At 38.6% G+C, this 23,756-nt stretch overlaps 2 protein-coding genes across 2 annotated transcripts; both read right to left on the reverse strand.

The window, feature by feature from the left end:
* Positions 1-10,564, reverse strand: LOC128528232 (extracellular calcium-sensing receptor-like). Its single transcript, XM_053500986.1, has 8 exons — positions 10,483-10,564; positions 9,604-9,718; positions 3,402-3,563; positions 2,975-3,263; positions 1,753-2,505; positions 1,429-1,656; positions 1,069-1,192; positions 1-914 (listed from the first exon to the last, which is right to left on the reverse strand). Exons 1-8 carry the CDS (start codon positions 10,562-10,564, stop codon positions 1-3), a joined length of 2,667 nt encoding a protein of 888 aa, XP_053356961.1.
* A 2,688-nt stretch (positions 10,565-13,252) lies between these two features.
* Positions 13,253-16,359, reverse strand: LOC128528233 (extracellular calcium-sensing receptor-like). The gene is made up of 6 exons (XM_053500988.1): positions 16,166-16,359; positions 15,771-16,059; positions 14,918-15,673; positions 14,608-14,835; positions 14,328-14,451; positions 13,253-14,166 (listed from the first exon to the last, which is right to left on the reverse strand). Exons 1-6 carry the CDS (start codon positions 16,357-16,359, stop codon positions 13,253-13,255), a joined length of 2,505 nt encoding a protein of 834 aa, XP_053356963.1.
* Between the last annotated feature and the right edge of the window lie 7,397 nt (positions 16,360-23,756).

Raw genomic sequence — 23,756 nt, forward strand, 5'->3', positions numbered from 1 at the left:
TTAGCTTGATTTGGATGCCATTTTACCCATCATATTTTTCTTTGTGTTTAGTTCGGGTTTAAACAGAATGATATAACATTTAGGTAAAAATATACAGAATAGTAAAGCAAAACTGGAGGCCAAAATAGCAAATATCTCCACAGCTACAGTAAATTTTCCAGGAGAGCTGACATAAGCTGGAATAAAGGTGATCCACACAGCACAGAATATGAGTATGCTGAATGTGATAAATTTGGCTTCATTAAAATTATCAGGCAGCTTTCTAGCTAGAAAAGCCAAAACAAAACACAAGAAAGCCAGAACCCCTATATAACCCAGTACAGCCCAGAAACCTATAGCAGAGCCTATGTTACATTCCAGAATGATTTTTTCCTTGTAGTAGTTCATGTTTTTGTAGGGGAAAGGAGGAGAAATTATTAACCAAAGCACACAAATAAGGACCTGTATGAGAGTGAAGGCAAGTACACTGAGTCTCTGCTGTAGAGGCCCAAACCATTTCATGACATTAGTGCCTGGAAGTGTAGCCCTGAAGGCCATTAGCACAACTACTGTTTTCCCCAAAACACAGGAGATACAGAGGACAAATGTGATCCCAAACGCTGTGTGACGCAGCATACAGGACCACTGAGATGGCCGTCCAATGAAGGTTAATGAACAGAGGAAACACAGAGTCAGGGAGAACAGCAGCAAGAAGCTCAGCTCGGAGTTGTTGGCCTTAACAATGGGAGTGTCCTTTTTTATTAGAAATAAAATAGCAACTAACACAGTTAATGTAGCTCCAAACAAGGAAAAAACTACCAGTACTACTCCCATAACTTCTGTAAATGAAAGATACTCTATGACCTTTAATACACATTTATCTCTAACAGCATTAGACCAATATTCTCCTGGGCACTGCTCACAGTTATTTGCATCTGTAAAATAATTATGGTTATTCTCATTAGGAAGGTATCTTATGGTTTTATTTAATAATACCACTGTTGAGCAACTGTGTCTTAAATAATAAGAGCAGGATACACAATGTGTAATGAACAAATTGTGTCTGAAATTCCGTAATGCTGACATTACCTGTCTGGTTACTGATCTCTCCATCTGCACATGGTATACAGTCATAACAGCAGACAGGCCGCCCTTTCTGCGCAGCTTTTCTGGTTCCTGGAGGACAGCTCTCACTGCACACAGACCTTGGCTTCTAAAATGAACAAGATACTGTATTATAGCTGCAACTTTAACAATCTGTAAGTTATATTACTTTATATATTAATGAAACTGAAATGACATCTAACAGCTTTCTATTTTTTAATGATATTTACACACAACATTGCATATAAATATAGTGTGCATGTAAACAAATTTCCATTAAAAAATATCAGTGATTACAGTTTACATTATATTTTGTGGTTTTAATTAGCAAAACAATGTATGTACCTCATGTTTCTCTCCAGCCCACACTATATTTTCAGCATTTAGGACAAATTGTTGTCCATTTGGTAGAGAGGCATCATAAAAGCCCACAATCTTAAGCTGCACTTCTCCATTGACCCCTCGTTGCCAGTTCAACACATCGTACTTTGGAGCTGTTGCGCCAGTGCTGTCAAACCAAATGTCTTCTCCTACTCTGGTAGTAAAATTTACTTGTTTTAGAGACTTAACAACCTTTAAATGGTAAAGAAAAAAAAAAGGATCTTTTATGACAGTTTCAGTCATGGTCCTGAATTATTTATCTATTTATTTTTGTATTCTTTGTCTCACCTGCCATGGTTGTATTGTTTTGTTTTTCTCACAACTCTGGTTTTCTGTGCATCTCAACAGACTGTGTAGAGAATGTGCCACAGCATAAACTGCATTGTAGACATTGTTTGCATATCTCAGTTCAGGTATGTCTTTACTGTAGTTTTTAAATTGAATCATATCTTCATATTTGCTACAGTAGTTGTCAATTTCGGTATCATTTCCTTCTGTAAGCAAGCAACGTAATGCTGTTTGCCAAAATCTATTGACAGCATAGTCAGCAAAACTATCAAGTTTTAATTTCCCCACATCAAAACCAATGGCTCCAGCCAATACACTGTAACTTGCTGGAGTTGCTAGATCGACAGCAGAAATCCATGCAGCACCAATCATCTGGTAGCCAGTGACATTCTTTAGAATAAGTTGTTCTATTAGAATGTTCATATCAAAATATGCAAGAAATACAATAATTACTTTGGCTGTGCCTTTCCTAATAATATCAACCACTTTACTCATTCTGGCAGGATATGTCCGGTCAAACTTCTCAGAGTACTCAACACATATTCCCTCCTCTTTGGCTGCTTTCAGAAAAATGGCTATTCCATTGTTGCCATAGTCATTATCACTGTTCACTGCTCCGACCCAAGACCAGCCAAAGTGCTTGACCAAATAAGCCAGTGCTCTACCTTGGTAGTAATCACTTGGTATAGTCCTGAAGAAAGAGGGATACTCTCTTCTGTTGCTCAAACATTCACATGTGGCAGAGTGACTTATCTGTTGGTATAAGTGCAGGTTAAAGAATAACTAAAGTCAGGTTTGTGGTGCATTCTATGGAAAGATATTTTTTAAATCTATGTATTTACTAGATCCTAGCAGGAGAAAGGTAGAGAGAGAGACCTTTTATTAACATCGACAACTACTGTTACAAACAGTGATTATGTATTATGAACACAAAAACTTCCAACATATTAGCTTTCATATTTTATTCTGATCAGGTTTGTGGTGGGCACAGAGCCAATCTTGAAACTACTGGGCATAAGGTGAATGACATATGACATGTTTTCTTTTTTTCTTTTAAGGCTAATGGGACTTATCAAAGGATTGATGATTAATAAATAGATAAAAATGGAAGCACAATATCTTAAGCCAAAATATATTGCTAAATCTTAAACAGTTCTTTGAATGAACATAATCATCTTGTGGATAAGAGGTTCATATACTGATTAAAATCCTATGTCCTTACCACTGGGATTGTAAAAGGTCCTGTAGTTTTAGCAAGTGATACAGTAGTAGTAGACTCTGATTCCCCTATGATTGCTTGTACTGCTGCTTGTCCAGAGCAGGCATTATTCGCTGTTATGTCCATACCATTCATCAAAGCCATGGTTGCCTTCATAGATAACAAGGTTGAGAGACAATTGTCATAAATCCTGTAACCAATTGAGATATTTGGGAGCAAGGTGTTGCTTCTATTGATTTCATCAATTGCAAACATCATGGTCTGAGCAATGCGGAATTCACTGAGGTCAATGCTGTAAGTACACAAAAAAATTTACGTTTATGATTAAAAAATGAAAACCACTTAAATGGAGAGATACAGGTTATTATAATGCAGAAAATTACAAATTCCCCCGAATGACCACAGTGTCAAAGTTTCCACTACAACAAACCTAACACAGATAAAAGGTTGAGGTTTTTCAGTATATGCCTGTGACTGAGGCTCTGTACCACGGTGTATTGAAAAGATAGCTCCGATTATCACATCTCCATCTTTTGACAACAGAGGACTTGCTGGGTTTTCCAGAATATGACAATTTTCTCCTTTTGCTAAGCTGAGAGACAAAAGTATTACGAGGAATAACATCACAAAGTGTGTCCACTGCTTCTGCTAGATCACTCCTGAAGCCATATAGTCTTCATGTATTTATAGACATGCTCGGGGAATTCTGGTTATGACTCTGGTTTTGGACAAATCAGAAAGTTAGTGAGCTTGGTGATGTCATTAAGGGAAAGAATCTTTTGCTATTATATACATGAACATATCCTTGTAACACCCACCCACATAAGAGCTTTGTTTCAGGAAAATAAAATAAAAAAATAGAAAAACTCTGTAGTTTCAATATCAATACACAACTTATTTACCAGTATTATTGATTATTGTCCTGCTATGTATGTATGTATATATATATATATATATATATATATATATATATATATATATACACACACACACACACACACACTATATTGCCAAAGGTATTAAGGGAGTTACATTGGACCACCCAGTGCAGCTATAACAGCCTTAACTCTCCGGGGAAGGCTTTCTGAAAGGTTTAAAAGTGTGTTAATGGGATTTTTTTGACCATTCTCCCAGAAGCACATTTGTGAGGCCAGACACTGATGTTGGACAAGAAGGCCTGGCTCACAGTTTCCACTCTAATTTATCCCGAAGGTGTTCTATCAGGTTGAGGTTAGGACTCTGTGCACTCCTACAGTATATCTTTATGGGCATTGCTTTGTGCACTTGTTTACAGTTATTTTTGCTACTGGTATGCGGTTCTTTTTCATGAGTTGGGCCTAGCCCCTTACTTCTAGTGAAAGGATATCTTAATGCTTTAGCATATGAAGACATTTTGGACAATTTTAGGCTCCTACTTTTATGGGAAAATTTTGTGGATGCCCCCTTTCCTGTCCCAAAATGGCTGTGCACCAGTGCATAAAGCAAGGTCCATAAGGACAATGTTGTATAAATAATATGTATGCAGTATAATTAGAGCCTTTTAAGTTGCTATTTATTTTTAATTGCTGTTGTTTTAGTGTTACTTTGTGCGCTTTACAATGTTAGACAACATTCAAATCCTAATAACGCACCCTTCCCCACTTTCTCCTACTGATGTCTCAGCTGTTCGCACCTATACATTCAGATTCCTCAGACAAAAACAGTGAGGCCAGGAAGAGAAACAAAAATTCACCCTTCCCCACTTTAAGATAACTTAGGTCAACTCCTGGGACAAGGATTACTTTTAGCCCTCTGGGTGCTGTGGCCTTTCTGAAGACCTGCAATGCTTCAAGCTTTTTAAATTTGTGTAAATTTCACATTTGACCAAATTTCACTTATTTACATAAGTGAAATTTCCCTGCACTGGCTACCTGTTCAGTTTAGAATTAATTACAAAATAGTACTACTTACATACAAGGCTTTAAATGGTTTAGCTCCCACATACCTAACCAGTCTTCTGAAACGCTATAATCCGCCATGCTCCTTAAGATCACAAAACTCTGGACTTCTGGTAGTTCCCAAAATTTCAAAATCTACAAAAGAGGGCAGGGCTTTTTCATATTTAGCTCCAAAACTTTGGAATAGCCTTCCAGACAGTGTTCGGGGCTCAGACACAGTTTCCCAGTTTAAAAGTAGACTCAAGACGCATCTCTTTAATCTGGCATACGCGTAACTTATCTCATAACCTCATACTCCAGTACGTCTATCCTGAATGACAACTACGCTAATTCTTTCCATCTGTTCTGTACTTTTCTACCCATCCCGAGGCATCTGGAGATTGTACCAGCTTCAGTAGATAAAGGCCAACCCTGTGAGGATCCTGAGGCATCCAGAGAAGGACCAGCTCCAGCTGAATTCTGCCTTATTATGATTGGAGCTACACATCCTGCTCCTGTGCTTCCAGTGATCCAGACCCCATCTGCCCTCTGCATCTACTGACTCCCTGTGCTGAACTGGACTTCATGTTAATTTAAAGAATTTCTGTTATATTTTACTCTCAGCTGCATAACACACATGGTGTTATATCATCTCTATCTGTTATCACCCAGATGAGGATGGGTTCCCTGTTGAGTCTGGTTCCTCTTAAGGTTTCTTCCTATTGCCATCTCAGGGAGTTTTTTCTTGCCACTGTCGCCGTCACCCTTGGCTTGCTCATCAGAGAAATTTCATTCATTTATCTCGTTATTATCTAGACACATTTTTCTCACACATACACAATTTATTATTATTATTATTATTATTATTATTATTATTATTATTATTATTATTATTATTTTATTATTATTATTATTAATTTTTATTATTATTATTTTTTTATTATTATTATTATTATTTTTTTTTTTTTTTCATTATTATTATTATTATTATTTTTTTTTTTTTCATCTTTGTGAAGCTGTTTTGAGACAATGACCATTGTTAAAAGCGCTATATAAATAAAATTGAATTGAATTGAATTGAATTACATAAAACACAAAATAGGCTTTCATAAATGAGACTGTCAAAGTACACATACAAGAAAATATAGTTTTCAAACTCTAGCAGAAAAAAAAGAGTGAGAGTAAACAAACCTACAGATTGTTTTGAACTTTTCATAAATATGTAAGACCTATCAGACCTATCGGGTGACTGGTTTTCTCAGGACTCCTATTGATGCCTAAGCTGTTCACACCTTCTGTACACTCTCAGATTCCCCCTAAACAGGGCAAAAAGCTTTTTGCAGCATTTTTTAAGCAAGTATATATTTGTGCTCTTTTGTTTTTGTTGGTTTTTTTGTGATCTGAGTATACTACGACCAAAATAAAGGTCTCGCCACAGTGCCAAAGACAGCACTTATTACATACGTAAATATTTGTGTTTTGTTGCATTTCTGTGGTACTTTTAATGACTTTTATCTTACTCTCATTTTGCAAAAAGCAGCGCCTATTTAGTGAGTATATATTTGTTGTTTTTCTGGGGCACTACCACTGATCCCACACTTCGTCCACCCTGCAAAAGCACCCACCCGCTGTGCACATCACGCGGAAGCGGGCAGCCCCGCCTCAATCCCAACACACTCAGGTTACAGAGAATGGCAACTCCTACAAATTACTCCCCTTAAACAGTGCAGCAATTAGGACAGAGTCATTTACATAAATCAATGATCAATAGCTCATGATATCATGATACACACATTTAAACAATTTATTTATACAGATGTACCTGTGTAACATGGAAATTTACAGGATTGTCACTGAACGATTTACCCTGATAAAGAGCTGTATAAGAACAATGGCAGCTGGCACACCTGCAAATAGATGCAGAATTATTTTTTATAGTCTAAGTTTTTCTAAACTTGGGCTATTGTTGTGTACTTACAATATTTGTCAATTAAATTTAAATAAGGTTTGGGCTCGGGATGTTGAGTCGGCATCGTGATCCCTCTATTAAATTTTCTACGTAGTGTTCAGCCGCACACATAGTTTTTCCAGAGCTCACCGGCAGAAGTAGGCTAATGATTATGAATGCGTCGAGGAAAAACACCAACTCTGACCATTTTAATAATTTATTATTAAATTTATTCTTTAATCCATCCAACCATCTTCAACTGCTTATCCAAAATTGGGTTGCAAGGTAGCAGTTCCAGCAGAACCTAAAACTTCCCTTTTCCCAGCCACCTTAGGTAACTCTGACTGCGGGATCCCAAGGCATTCCTAAGCCAGTGGGGAGATATAATCTCTTCACCTGGTCCTTGGTCTGCCCTATGGCCTCCTCCAAACTAGACCTGCCAAGAACACCTCCCTAGGGAGATGTCCTGGTGACATCCTGACTAGATGAACCACCTCAACTGACTCCTTTCCACACAAAGGAGCAGTGGTTCCACTCTGATTTTCTCATGAATGACTAGGCTTCTCATCATATTTCTAAAAGAAAAGCCAGCTGCCCTTCTGATAAAACCCATTTCAGCCACTTGTAACCACAATCTAGTTTTTTCGGTTATAACCCAATGCTCATGACCATAGGTGAGGGTAGGAATAAAGAGCGACCAATAGATTGAGAGTTTTGCCTTTTGGCCCAACTCTCCTTTTGTCACAATGGTGTGGTAAAGTGACTACAATACCACCACCACTACTCCCATAAACAAGACCCCAAGATACTTAAACTACTTTACTTACGGTAATAAATTGCTCTCTACCAGGAGTGGAAAATCCATCGGTTTACTGTTAAAAACCATGGCGACAGATTTCAAGGTGCTGATCCTCATCCCGGACGTTTTACACTCTGCTGAAAACTGATCCAGCAAGCACTGCAGGTCATAGACTGATGACATTGGGACCACAGCATCTACAAAAATGCAATTCTCAGCTAACCAAACTGGATACCCTCTCCTCTACCTATGTTCGCCTTGATACCCTGTCCTTGAATATCACAAACAGGATTGGTGACAGAAGACAACCCTGATGGAGGCCAACACCCACCCGAAACAAGTCCGACTTACTGACCACACGATCACAGCTCCCACTTTGGGCGTAAAGGGATTGTATGGCCCTGAGAAGTGACCTCCTCATATTCCTGCAGTACCTCCCACAGCAAATCATGGGGTACCCAATTATACACAAAGTCAAAACCCTGATGCTCGCCTACAAAGCTAAAAATGATCCAGCACCCAGTTCCCTTTTAGCTCAATTCACACCACCCATTGCACCACGTTTCTTCCGATCCTGCAGCACTGCAGCACTGCTCACCTTGTCCCACCACTTCTCAGGGATTCAAAAAGACATTCATCCAGACTCTTTTCTGTTCTGGCACGTAGATGGTGGAAGTTCCTCTAGATGTTCGTACAGTGGAGTCTTTGACAATGTTTAAACGACAACTCAAGACCTATACTGTATGTTTCTTCAATACTTAGATTACCACCTACCACCACCACCGAAAAATGAAAATAAAACCTTCCCAACTATGTTTGACTAAAGCACTTAATTCAATTATGGAAACCTCAAAACACAACACACTGGATAAGATGTAAATGTAGATGTACCCCGGCATGGTCATGGGAATAGGGTCAATCTGGACTCATCAGACCACATGTCCATTTTCCATTACCTCAAAATCCAATCTTTCTCCCTAAAAAATTCTTAATACCAAGTGATTTTCCTATGGCTATAGAAGATTTTAGTCCCAGTAATATAAGTTCTAATTGGATTGTGTACTGTACAGTATGTAAAAATGCTCTTATTATCATTTATTAAACATAGGTCAGATTTCTAGTGTTGATTTCTTTATGATGCAACATCACCAAGTTTTTAATTTACCAAATCTATTCTGATTTCTTTACTTCTTTCTTTTTCTTTATAAATTTTTTCACAACATATATTTTACAAAGTTGATTGTTTGGCACTATCCTTCTAGGATTTAATAATGTGTTGGAGGGTTCCTAACCCACTCCCAGTAAATTCAGTGTTTTTTTTTTGTTTTTTTCTTGATGCAGGCCAATATTGACCCCTCTAAAACAGTGGCATTTGTATTGATTTGATCAATATTTTGATCAGGAGTATTTTTGTCAGTGCAGACACTTTTTATCTTTAGGTTTCTCTGCTTGTCAGTTTGAATCCATACATACTGTAAAATTATAATTTTTTTGTTTGTTTATTATTATTTTTTGATAACAATATAATATAATATATGATGTATATTATTGATTCTAAATAAGAAAACTGTCCTATTCTCTTAATAAGGTGTATGTTTACCAATACACAACATTTTCAATAAATAGGAAAAGACACATTTGGGATTTTTTGTAATGATAAGTTTAATCTGTTGTTATCCATAGCTAAATGACGTGTAATTATTAACATTTACCATAATAATATGATATGATTATCAGATCATTTACTGGATTACATGAAACATTGTGTTTCTTAGAGTTTGATATTCTTTAGCTAACATGATGACATTTATGTTTGCACGTTGTAATAATTTTTTTCTTAGAGTGATACACATTACTGCCTGGAAGTGTAGCCCTAAATGTCATTAGCACAATTACTGTTCTGCCCAAAACACATGAAATACAGAGGACAAAGGTGATCCCAAATGCTGTGTGGCGCAGCATACAGGACCACTGAGAGGGCCGTCCAGTGACTGTGAACGAACAGAAGCAACACAGAGTCAGGGAGAACAGCAGCAGGAAGCTCAGCTCAGAGTTGTTGGCTTTAAAGATGGAAGTGTCCTTTTCTACAACAAATAAAATCCCTACTGACACAGATAATGTAGCTCTAAACAAAGAAAAAAGTACAAGTATTATCCCCATAACTTCTGCAAATGAAAGAAACTCTATGACCTTTAATACACATTTATCCCGCTGAGCATTAGACCAATGTTCTCCTCGACACTGCTCGCAGTTATTTGCATCTGAAAAATAATAAAATTTCTGATTAGGAAGAAAAATAAAAAGATAACAATAAAATTAAAAAATAAAAATGTATCTTATGGTTTTATTCATTAAAGCTGAAATTACCTGTGTGGTTAATTATTTTTCCCTTTATACATGGTTCACAATCATAACAGCCGACAGGCCTTCCTTTCTGTTTAGCTTTACCAGTGCCTGAAGGACAGCTCTCACTGCACACAGACCTTGGCTTCTATTGTGAACAAAATAATGTGGTAAAAATAAGTAATATATTTACTTATATATAATTTTTTAAGGCACAACTGCAACCAGTTCACAGATGCTCTATTTATACAAAATCTTTAAACTATGTGGTTCTATATCATTATATCACTATATTATATCACTATAATAAGGTTGTTGAGCCATGATCCTTTGCTCAGCAATATAATCTTTGTTTTTTTTTAAACAATACACTGGTGTAAAACATTTCATCTGTATTGAGCAGCATGTAAAGTGTAAAACATGCAAGTGTGTAACTTTGTGTGTACCTCTTTCCTCTCTTTAGTTTTGACTATATATTTAGCATTTAGAACAAACTGGTGTTCACTTGGCACGAAGGCATCATAACAGATCAGTGGCTTAAACTGCAATTCTTCTTGCCAGTTCAGGCCATCATATTCTGCAGCCATTGCTCTAGTGTTGTCAAACCAAACATCTTCCCATACATGTGTGGTATAAATTCCTGCTGTTAGAAACACACCGACCTTTTAAGAAAAAAAGAGAAAAAAAAAAAGCGTTCATTTCATGACAAGTGCTTGAGATGGACATGACATGCTTTGTTTCTTTTGTGTTACCTGCTGTGGTTTTATTGTTTTGTCTTTATCACAGCTTTGTTTTTCTGTGAATCTCATCCCACAGTGTAGAGAACCTGCACTGTAGATGTTTTTTGCATATCTCATTTCTGATATATCTTGTTTGTGATTTTTACATGGAATCATATATTCGTGTGTCTTTTCAGTATTTTTTCTCTCTGCATACAAAAAGCAAAATTCAATTATAACATGTTTAGCAAACTATCTGAGATGACATAATCTGCAGTTATATCCTTACCGTTCATTAATGCTTTCTTCATAGATAACACTTTTGAACCACAATTGTCATTAATCCTGTAGGAAATTGAGACATTTGGAATTAAGCAGTATTTGTGTGTTTTTTTTTTTTTTTTACGGCTTACAGTAACGGCGAGTTAAGGTCTGAAAAAGGCATTACTGTCTGGTATTAAATTTACACACACACACACACACACACACACACACACACACACAAATTAATAAATAAATTAAGGAAACAAATATTCCTGGTTTGTCGTCAATGTGTGTGTGAGTGTGTGTATATGTGTATATATACACATATATAGTCATTGTACCCTTAATTTTACATACATACACATACAAAGTAAAAATTTACACACACAAAAGAAAAAAAAATTAACAAACCTAATGCAGATTAAAATTTGAGTGTTTTCACTGTGTGGCAATGACTGCATCTGTATACTACTATATATTAAGATAGCTCCAATTATTACATCCCCATCTTTAGACAGCAGTGGATCATCTGGGTTTTCCAGAATATGGCAATTTCCCCCCTTTGCCAAGCTAAGAGAGAGAAGTAGTGCAAGGAAGAACATTACAGTTTTGGTTTAGGGCTTTTGCTGGATTAGACCTCACTAGATATATTCTATAGATATTTATAGACATGATCTCTGTCTTCTGGGTATGATCATTCTGTCTGGACAAATCACAAAGGCGCTAGAGCTTTATGATGTTCTTAAGGGACAGATTATTATTTAAATTATTTAAAATCACTACTGTAGGCTAATGCATGCTTGGCCTGCATGTGCTCTCAGTCTGTGCAGCCAATTAACTGCATTGTTGGATTTCTGGTATGTGGTAACTGACCAATAAGAGAAGGGATTGTGTTCTTAGTCATTTTATGACAGCCAGAAAATCACCATTCAAAAATATTTTAGTAAGAGAAAAGGCCTTTTAGGCCTGGAAATCCTAGATAGGAAAAAAAAATCCAAACATGCTTGTAGGTAGATATGCATGAAAAAAAGTAAATGAAGCGGTACAGGCAATGTCTGCTTACAGACAAGTGGCTTATTGTGAATTAGTGATGTGCCTTGTCCCATTGGACTCTGTGTCATTTTTTCTTATAGCTGAATAGGTAATCAAATGTACTCAATTTAATCAAATTTCTGAAACCAAAAAGAAAGAAAACATAAGTCAACCCAAGACTTTTATCTTTGCCCAAACACTGTTGTCAGAGGTCACACAAAACCATTCAATGCATTCATTAAAAAGTAATATATACTGGATCTTGACATGTCAGAACTAAAAATCTTTATTTAGACATATTTTTTTACTTATGAAGTATCCTTGGTAAGCAATGGGGAAAGAATTCTTTGGCATGCTGAATTCATGGTTGATAGGAATCCACTCTCATGTCATTACATGCTGCATCTATTGCCCGGATTAGATTTTCCTAGATTGCAGGTGACTCAGTCATAAACCTTCCATCACCATGCTATGAGGCTAACCTTCATGACATTGTGGAAATTAATAAACCACTTACACACTGTTGGATGATGTTGAAAGCTTACATTGTACCAAACAACAACATACACTGGATGTTCTGCCAGATCAGGGTCGCCCTGCTCATAACCAAGCACAAATTTTGTGGCCCATGTAGAAATGTTACAGGATATTCTTGTGTGGTGTCAGCAGGTACACCCATTGCACCCACTTGCTTTTGAAATGGCTTTTATTCTCTTTTCTTATTGGGTTTAACCCTATTTACTGTGTAATCACTGATTAAACATATGTGTGCAGAATTATTACCTGTAATGTGGTATTGATGAAAACAGTGTGCTAATTGTATCTAACCATTGTTTCACTGAACCATTGTTTAAACAATGTGTACTGTATATACCAACTCTATTTTTAATTGTAGTATCCTTTTTGTTTTGACTTTATTAAATTTTAATTGTCTGTTTTTTAAGGTTGCAAGCTCAAGGCCTTCCTTGAGCATCAGAAAAACATCCTAATTAGGTATAAAAATTTGCATATTGTTTTTACTTGTGATGATGCTGAACATTTGGACATGAAAAAGTTGTTGAATAGACCTTATAGTTATAAGACTAACTTGATTTGTATTATATTCACCAATAAAAGTAACACTATAGAGAGCGAAAGAACACTTTTTTTTAATGGAAAGGTCAATCTGTACCCATCTATACCAGGTCTGATATAAACATTCTTTTTTTAAGAACAATATTTTTTTCATATATACATTAATAGATTTAAATAACTTGTTTCTTACATTGTTTTAGATCCCATTTTACCCATCATATTTTTCTTTGTGTTCAGTTCAGGTTTAAACAGAATAACATAACATTTAGGTGTAAATATACAGAATAATAAAGCAAAACTGGAGGCCAAAATAGCAAATATCTCCACAGCTACAGTAAATTTTCCAGGAGAGCTGACATAAGCTGGAATAAAGGTGATCCACACAGCACAGAATATGAGGATGCTGAATGTGATGAATTTAGCTTCATTAAAATTATCTGGCAGCTTTCTAGCTAGAAAAGCTAAAACAAAGCACAAGAAAGCCAGAACACCTATATAACCCAGTACAGCCCAGAAACCTATAGCTGAGCCCAAGTTACATTCTAATATGATTTTTTCCTTGAAGTAGTTCATGTTCTTGTAAGGCAGAGGAGGAGAAATTATTAACCAAAGCACACAAATAAAGACCTGTATGAGAGTGAAGGCAAATACACTGAGTCTCTGCTGTAGAGGCCCAAACCATTTCATCACATTACTGCCTGGAAGTGTAGCCCTGAAGGCCATTAGCACAACTACTGTTTTACCCAAAACACAGGAGATACAGAGGACAAAGGTGATCCCAAACGCTGTGTGACGCAGCATACAGGACCACTGAGAGGGCCGTCCAATGAAAGTAAGTGAACAGAGGAAACACAGAGTCAGAGAGAACAGCAACAGGAAGCTCAGCTCAGAGTTGTTCGCCTTGACAATTGGAGTGTCCTTTTTTATTATAAATAAAATACCTACCAACACAGTTATTGCAGCACCAAATAAAGAGAAAAATACCAGTACTACTCCCATAACCTCTGTATATGAAAGAAACTCTATGACCTTTAACACACATTTATCCCTCTCAGCATTAGACCAAAATTCTCCAGGACACTGCTCACAGTTATATGAATCTGCAAAATAACCATGGTTATTCTAATTAGAAAAGGAAAGAAAAAAAATTGGTTTCATTTATTGATGCCATTTTTCTGGAACTGTATCCTAAATAATAGGAGGATTATGCAAAATGTACAACAAAACAAATGTCTTTGGAACTTGGTAATGCTGACATTACCTGTCTGGTTACTGATCTCTCCATCTGCACATGGTATACAGTCATAGCAGCAGACAGGCCTTCCTTTCTGCGCAGCTTTCCTGGTTCCTGGAGGACAGCTCTCACTGCACACAGACCTTGGCTTCTAAAATGAACAAAAATGTGGCCTGTGATCATGCAATGAATATTATAAAAATAAAAAATAAAAAATAAAAACTCTTTTGGGAGATATTTATATCTGTATTGTTAGACTATGTTTTATTAGTAATAGATTTTATGAATGTAATAAAAAAGCCTATACCTCTCTTTTCTCTCCAGCCCAAACTATATCTTCAGTGTTTACAACAAATTGTTGTCCACCTGGCAAGGAAGCATCATAATAGCCAACTACTTTAAACTGAACTTCTCTACCAATACCTTTCTGCCAGTTGACCACATCGTATTTTGCAGCTGTTGCCCCAGTGCTATCAAACCAGATATTTTCTCCTGCTTTAGTGGTGAAATTGACTTTTTTCAGAGACTCAACAACCTTTGTAGGGAAAAGAGAACAATGGCATTCATTTTATGAGACGTTTGGTTATTTTTCCTACTTGTTTTGTTCACCGTGTTACCTGCCATGCTTTTATTGTTTTGTCTTTTTCACATCTCTGGTATTCTGTGCATCTCATCAGTCCGTGTAGAGAATGTGCAACAGCATAAACTCCGCTGTAGATGTTATTTGCGTATCTTAATTCTGCTATATCGTCATTGTTGTTTTTGAAGGGAATGATTTCCTCATATCTGCGGCAGTTGTTATCTGTTTGAGAAATGTTTTCTTTTGTATTTAAGCAAGGAAAATCTGTTTCCCAAAATTCCTTAATAACATAGTCAGTAAAACCAGCAATGTTCATTTTTCCTACATCCAATCCAATGGATCCAATCAGTACGTTGTAACTTGCTGGAGTTGCTAGATTCATTGCAGTAATCCATGATTCTACCCCAATCATTTGGTAGCCAGTGACATTCTTCAAAATAAGCTGCTCTATTAGAACATTCATATCAGCTTGGGCAATAAATATAATAACTACCCTGGCTGTGCCTTTTTTAATGATGTCCACCACTTTCATGATTCTTGCAGTATCTGACCGGTCAAACTTCTCAGAGTACTCGACACATATTCCCTCCTCTTTTGCTGCATTTAGAAAAATGGCCATTCCATTGTTGCCATAGTCATTATCACTGTTCACTGCTCCTACCCAAGACCAGCCAAAGAGCTTGACCAAATATGCCAGCGCTCTACTCTGGTAGTAGTCACTCGCTATGGTCCTGAAGAAAGAGGGGTACTCTTTTCTGTTGCTCAAACATTCACATGTGGCCCCATGACTTATCTGAGTAAAAAAGAGAGAATTTCTTAAAACCATGTTATTTCAAAATTCTCTAAAAAAAAACAGTACAGCGCAGGATGTGACAGTAATTAACCCTTACCACTGGGATACTGAATGGTAGTGTAGTTTTTGTGAGTACAATAGTAGGAGAAGACTCTGACTCCCCTATGATAGCTTGTACTGCTGCTTGTCCAGTGCAGGAATCATCTGCTGTTATTTCCATTCCATTCATCAACGCCATGGATGCTTTCATGGATAGCAATCTTGAGCCACAATCATCATAAATTCTATAACCAATTGAGATATTTGGAAGCAAGCTATTGCTTCTGTTGATTTCATTGATCACGAAAGTCATGGTCTGAGCAAATCTCAGTTCTCTAAGGTTAAATCTGTGCAAACAATATAAAAAATATATTTTTCTTTAATATAAAAATTGGTAAGTCCAATTTTTGTTATTTATTTATTTTATAACTTAAATTCTTCAGCATAACACACCTAGTGCAGAATAAAGGTTCAGGTTTTTCAGTGTATGTCAGTGAGGGAATTTTTATACCACTGTGTATTGAAAATAATCCTCCAATTATCACGTCTCCGTCTTTAGCCAGCAGAGGATCTGCTGGGTTGTCCAGAATATGGCAATTGTCTCCTTTTGCAAGGCTAAAAGACAAAAACAATACATAAAAAAACATCACTGAGTTCATTGTCAGTTTTGCAGAATGAATATACAACAGATATCATATTCACAATTTTATAAACATGGTCAGATCTCATTTGAATATGAATGTTCACTTTTGACAAATCAGAGACCATGAGTTTTGTGACATCATTAGCCCCTAGTTTCCCAGTGCTTGCTGGTAGATCAAAACCTAAAGTTCTTACTTTTATTAAGTACTCATTTAGTTGCTTAATTGTGAGTCTTTTTTATTGATTATTTATTTATACATTTATTATTGGACTTTGAAAATAACAGTAATTAACGTGGCACGGTGGTGTAGTGGTTAGCACTGTCACCTTGCACCTCCAGGGCCTGGGTTCAATTACTGTGTGCTCTCTGTGTGCATGTGAGTTTGCATGTTCTCCCGGGGCTTGGTGGGTTTCCCATGGGTACTCCGGTTTCCTTCGAAAGACATGTAGGTTAGGTTAATTGGTGTTTCCAAATTGCCTGTAGTGTGTGAATGGGCGTGCGAGTGTGTGTGCCCTGCGATGGATTGGCACCCTGTCCGCGGTGCATTAAAGTGCCATGGCATGTAGGTGTTCAACGTGTGGCATTGGTGGGGCATTACTGAAACCCCAGGTTGCTTTAATAGCAGCCTTCAGATCGTCTCTAATGTTGAGATTGAGATTTTCTCATTTTCCTCGCAAAGTGTGGTGTTGTAATTGAAAGTCCCTATCGTCTGCGGAGAGAAGCTTCTCTTCAGTCTTCCTGTTTTGGCCTTCAGGAAGCAGAAGCGCTTTCCTGACCACAACAGAGAGAACAGTCCATTGTTATGGTGTTTGTGGTCCTTCACCATCTTCCTGGTCCAGCACCGCTTGCTGTAGATTGAGTGCAGTCCAGCAAGCTTGGTACGGATGATGCACTCAGCTGATTGCACCACCTTCTGTAGAGCTTGTCTTTCTTGCATGGTGCTATTCCCAAACCAGTTTAAGATGTTTTCTGTCATGATGCTTTCTATGGTGCAGGAGTAAAAGTAAATTGGGTAAAATGTCTCTCAAGCATCTGAGTGGGCCTTTTTCATCACAGTGTTGATGTGCCAGGATCATGATACAACTAGCATGACGTGAACACTGAGGTATTTGAAGCTGTCCACTTTCTCCTCTGGGCTCTCAGTGATGATGAGGATCTGGTAGTTCCTCTCTGCTTTGTACTGATGTCCACTGATGTCTTGCTGATGTTAAGGAGGAGGTTTATCCTCTGGCAGAGGATTTCTAATGTCCTCTAGGTAGGATGTCTTATTGTTGTCAGCGATCAGGCCCACCACAATGGTGTCGTCACCAAACTTGATGATGGTGGTAGAGTTGGTAAGTGGCCACGCAGTCTTAAGTGAATAGTGAGTATGTCTCGGGTTACTTTGCTGTAACCCTGTTCCCTGAAAAAGCGGGAACAAGATTCTGCATGAAAACGCTATGGGAACATCTTTTTGTGTTTCTGGTTGTGAAGCATGTGTGTGTCAAACACGCCAAATTTTGGGCTTATATAACCTCTGTCAGGTTTCTTTGGGACAGGAACAATGATGGACTCTTTAAAGCATGAGGGGATTACCGATTAGGATAAGGAGAGGTTGAATATACTATGTTTGAATATTTCTGTGAACACAGGTGCTAGTTATTCACTACATGCAATGATATTTACATTAGAAACATACTACACAGCAATATAGTATAGTATTTACTGTAGTATTTTTGTATGGTTTACTATAATCAATTTATTCCAGTAAGGTTCAGAAACACTATAATATTTTTTTTTTTCCTCATGAGTGGATTCACTATGAGCTTTATGGAATAGAGTAATACACACTGTAAGGGCCATATTTCATTCTTGTGATTTGTTGTTATGTTTATCTTATTTCAGTTTATTAGTTAAGCATTAAGCATTAGGTATCATACATATAATTTGTATTGTGACATCATTTCATGAGTTGTTCTGTGACATCATCCCACAGTTATGCAGTTTCATGTCTATCACGCACGTTAGTTGTAGTTGTTGTTAAGACACGGAAGGATACAGAAAGGTGTGGAGCACACAAGCTTTTGACCGTGAGACAGTAAGCTAAAAGGAATACAGTAAAATAAGTTGTTGTAACTGTAATCCATCGAAGCTACAGAACACAGCAAGCGACTTGTCGTGACTACAGTGGATTTATGCAAGAAACTGTAACAACCGTTGTTTTTGATGTTGAAAATAAACAAGAGACAAAGAAATCAACGAAACGTCTGATGTCGTCAGTGACACTGTGTAACTAAAGACACGCGTCAGAACTTGTGAATAACATGCACCTACATAAAGTCAAAAGCTTGGCTCCGCCGCAGAAATGAAGATAAGTGATTTAAGATTGTGAAGAGCGCGCGTGCGACTTCAAAAACGCGCATCAACCGAAACCGAAAGCGAGAAGAGGACTTGCCTGCCTTAAACTTCACCATGTCACACGGCGAGGACAACGCCGCTATCGCCGAATCTGAGCAGGTGATGGTGCTCGACGAACTGAAGAGCGCCAGAGAAGGCAAGTGGAGTCAGTTGACTGTATTATACAATGAACTAGAGGCGCTTATGGACAATGCTTGTAATTTGCATGACGTTAAAGCCAAGCGCCGCCAATACAAAGCGCTGCTAAATGACTTTATTGAAAGTAATGTAACAGTGCGATCGTGCGCAAAGGATGAAGAGCGTGAAACCGATCAGCACCACTGGTATCACCCTAGATTAACGCGCTGCACAGAATTCATGATAAGAGTGGAGTCGTGGATCGCGGACACTAGTAATCGCTTTAAGCTGTCTCAAACAGTTGACGATGGAGTTTCGCCAAACGACAGTGTGTCAATGCCAAACCCATAATGTCAAGCACCCTAATGGAACGGCCCACCCAAGGTAACGAACACTCACTTTACAACACTGACATAGTGGAGCCTCAGGGTAGGATGCCACTTCAGGCAGATCTTACAGAAATGTTTGCAAAGAGTCAGAGGCAACATTCCTTACCCTCGCGCAACGTTCCTCCATTCTATGGTGACCCTCTTGAGTTCACGTCCTTCGTAAGAGCCTTTAAACACGCCATCGAAACCAACACTGATAGCAATCATGATAGGCTGTTCTTTCTCGAGCAGTATACTGAAGGACAGCCTAAGAACCTAGTGAGAAGCTGCCTGCTCATGCCAGAACATCGTGGCTACGCAGAGGCTATGAAACTGTTACATGACAATTTCGGAAATAGACAAATAATCGCTACAACGCTGATGCAAAAGGCACTCAACTGGCCGGAAATAAAGTCAGAGGACGGAAAGTCGCTAAAAACTTTCTCCCTGTTCCTAGTAGAATGTTACAATACCATGTCAAGCATTAACTACATGGATGAGCTAGACAATGCTACCAACTTGAGAGGTGTTGCCTCAAAACTGCCCTACAAACTGCGTGAAAAATGGAGAAGCCACAAATACGAGTACGAAGAGCGCAATGAAGAAACAGCTAAGTTTGTGCAGCTGATGAAATTCGTAGAACGAGAAGCAAAGGCAATGTCTAACCCGCCTTTTGGAGACCTGAACGTTTCGACTAGTGGTACAACGACTAGTGGTAAAAAACACAGCAGCAAATCCTCTCCAGGATTCAAGCAAAAAACTGAAGAAAAGAGGGGCAGCAGCTTTGCGACCGGCGTAAAACAGGTTGGTAAAAATCATAGAGACTCAATCACAGTAAAGAGTAGTGGTGCATTAGTTATTAGTGCCTTCACTAAACCTTGTGCATCCTGTGAGCAAGATCATACCCTAGACGAATGCCACAAGTTTAACAATGAGACATATAAGGTCAAATTGGACTTTCTAAAAAAGAATGGATTCTGCTTTGGCTGTTTAGTAAAAGGACATTTAAGCAAAGACTGCACGAAGAAAATTACCTGCCAGTTGTGCTCAAAGAAACATCCTCGCATGCTACACATTGCAGCAAAAGACACAGCTCAAGCGATCGCAAAGGCTGACGAAACCGAACCAGTTCAAACATTGCCTGTTGCAGCGAGTCACGAAACGAGTGCGTGTATCGGGGCTGGAGATGACTGTATTCTCTCCATAGTACCTGTTAAAATAAAGTCCAAAAAAGGCAACAAGACAGTAAAAGTATACGCCTTTATGGACCCAGGTAGCTCTGCTACATTTTGTAAAGAGTCACTAGCAAGGCGATTAAACGTACAAGGTAAAAAAATTGACATCATGTTAAGCACCCTGAACGCGAAGAAACAAGTAAAAAGCTATGTGCTTACTGATCTAGAGGTTAGCAGTCTGGAAGAAAACACCTTTGTTGAACTCCCCAAAGTGTTCACACAAAAGAGTATCCCAGTCTCAGTGGAAAATATTCCACAACAGCACGACATTGATAAGTGGCCATACCTCAGCGAAGCCTTACATTAATGCTGGAGTTGAAATTCTCATAGGTAACAAAGAGCACAGGCTCCTAGAACCATGGCGAGTAATTAACAGCAGGCACAATGGGCCATATGCAGTAAAGACTGCTCTTGGATGGACCATAAATGGACCTCTTCGAGAGTCGGTCGAGGAAGGCACATGTGACAATGAGCAAGTGAGCGTTGCAGTCAACAGAGTCTCCATCGAAAGTGTGGAACAAATGCTGATACAACAGTACAACCATGATTTTCCTGAACGGAACTGTGATGACAAAGCTGAGTTGTCACAAGAGGACTATCAGTTTTTAGACTCTGTAACTAACTCCCTGCAATTTACCGATAATCACTTCTACATCGGTCTCCCATTTAAGAAAGCAGCTATTCAAATGCCCAATAACCGAAGCGCAGCCATGCAGCGCGCACTGAACCTCAAACGGAAGTTTAAGCATAACCGCTCCTTTCACAAAGAGTATTTAAACTTCATGAATGACATGTTTGAGAAGGGTCATGCAGTCAAGGTCCCCACACCCCACCTAAGTCGACAAGACGGGCAGGTGTGGTACATACCTCACCATGGTGTGTACCATCCTCAAAAGAAAAAGCTAAGGGTAGTCTTTGACTGTGCTGCTAGCTATCAGGGAATATCATTAAATAGCGAGCTTCTGCAGGGACCCGACCTGACAAACTCACTCATTGGGGTGCTCGCACGCTTTAGACAAGAAGAAGTTGCTATGATGGCAGATGTGGAAGCCATGTACTATCAGGTCAGAGTTCCGGAAAAGGACACAGACTTGTTGCGTTTCCTGTGGTGGCCGAACGGAGACGTGAGTCAGGACTTGGTTGAGTATAAAATGGTTGTTCATTTGTTTGGTGCAAAATCATCTCCAAGTGTAGCTAACTTCGCCCTTAGGAAAACAGCAGAAGAAAACCGCAGCAATGCATCTGCCGAGGCAGTCAACACAGTACTTAAAAACTTTTATGTAGACGACTGCTTGAAGTCTGTCTTTAGTCATAGTCAAGCAGTTGCGCTATATAGTAATCTCACCAAACTGTGCGCAAGTGGAGGGTTTCACCTCACCAAGTGGGCAAGTAATAGTCGTACATTGCTAGCTTCCATCCCTGAGGGTGAGAGAATTAAAGACATGAGGGACTTAGATCTGAGTAAAGACGTACTCCCTGTTGAGAGGGCTCTAGGGGTGCTGTGGTGTATTAATTCAGACACGCTCAAGTTCAAGATCAGTTTAAAAGAGCGGCCTGTGACTAGAAGAGGAATCTTGTCAGTCACTAGTTCAATTTATGACCCCTTAGGCTTCCTTGCACCAGTCATACTGCCAGCTAAGATCTTAATGCAGCAGTTATGTAAAGAGAGACTCGCTTGGGATGATGACATTCCCGAACAATTTATAAAAAGATGGAGGGCCTGGCTACACGAGTTGCATCAATTGTCTGAGTTTAGTGTAGCAAGATGCGTAAAACCAGTTGACTTTGGAGTCACAAATACAGCACAACTTCACCACTTCTCAGATGCAAGTGAAATGGGATATGGAGTTGTCTCATATATTAGGTTAGTAAATGCTGATGGACTTACACACTGTGCATTCATGATGGGGAATTCTCGAGTAGCGCCCTTGAAACAAACTACTATCCCCCGAATGGAATTGACAGCGGCAGTGGTCGCCGTAAACAACGACAAAATGCTGAAAGGTCAACTGGAAATAGAACTGCTGGACTCTGTGTTTTGGACCGACAGCACAACTGTTTTGAGATACATTGTTAATGAAAAACTTCGCTTTAAAACCTTTGTCGCTAACAGAATCTCCATCATACGAGAGTCAACCAAGCCACAGCAGTGGAGGTACGTCAACACTTTAAAAAACCCAGCCGACGCTGCTTCCAGAGGAGTTTCCTGTAAAAAATTCATGAAAAACAACAATTGGATCCATGGTCCGCCCTTTCTTAAAACACCAGAGAGTAAATGGCCTGAAAACATTCACGATCTGTCGACGAAAGAGGATGACATTGAGATTAAACACTCAGCCTCAGCGAATCTCGTAAAAACTACAGAGAGCACAGATGCCGTGAGTAAACTGATTAACTATCACTCCGACTGGTATAAGTTAAAAAGATCCGTTGCCTGGATTCTTTGCGTTAAAGACATGCTTAAACAGAGAACGAAAAGGATTAAGGGACAGGCAAACAACTCAATAATAGAAAACCATAAGTCTCTAACAATTAAGGACTTAACAAGGGCAGAAAACGAAGTCATTAAGTTTGTTCAAAACCAAAAATTCAAGGACGAAATTTCCATGTTACAAAAGGGTAATGCTTCCGTAAAAGGAAACAGTTGTCTCTCCAAACTAGATCCAGTACTGCAGGATGGAGTGCTAAGAGTTGGAGGACGTCTTGGTAGGTCTGCAATGCCTGAGCATGCAAAACACCCTGTCATTATACCTAAAGACTCACACATTACAACTTTAATCTTAAGAAACACTCACGAACAGGTCGGACATTGTGGAAGGAATTATATGCTTTCAAAATTGCGGCAGAAATACTGGATTCCGACAGCAAATTCCCTTGTGAGAAAGTTTCTGTCCAGTTGTGTGACATGCAGAAAGATCAGAGCGAAGAATAGTGAACAAAAAATGTCAGAACTGCCACGCGATAGAATAACACCAGATCACCCACCGTTCACTAACGTAGGGGTAGACTATTTTGGACCCTTCGAGGTCAAACGGGGTAGAAGTAATGTTAAAAGATATGGCGTATTGTTTACTTGTCTGACAACAAGAGCCGTGCACATTAAAGTTGCGCAGTCATTAGATACAGACTCCTGCTTAAATGCTATTCGACACTTCATGTGCAGAAGAGGCCAGGTGTCAGTTATGAGAAGTAATAATGGAACAAACTTTATAGGCGCTGAGACCGAATTGCGTAAAGCTATCCAACAGTGGAATCAGTCAAAATTTAAGGCGTCCTCATGCAAA

Source organism: Clarias gariepinus, chromosome 7 (genome assembly GCF_024256425.1).
Source record: "Clarias gariepinus isolate MV-2021 ecotype Netherlands chromosome 7, CGAR_prim_01v2, whole genome shotgun sequence".
In the NCBI taxonomy this organism is placed as follows: domain Eukaryota; kingdom Metazoa; phylum Chordata; class Actinopteri; order Siluriformes; family Clariidae; genus Clarias; species Clarias gariepinus.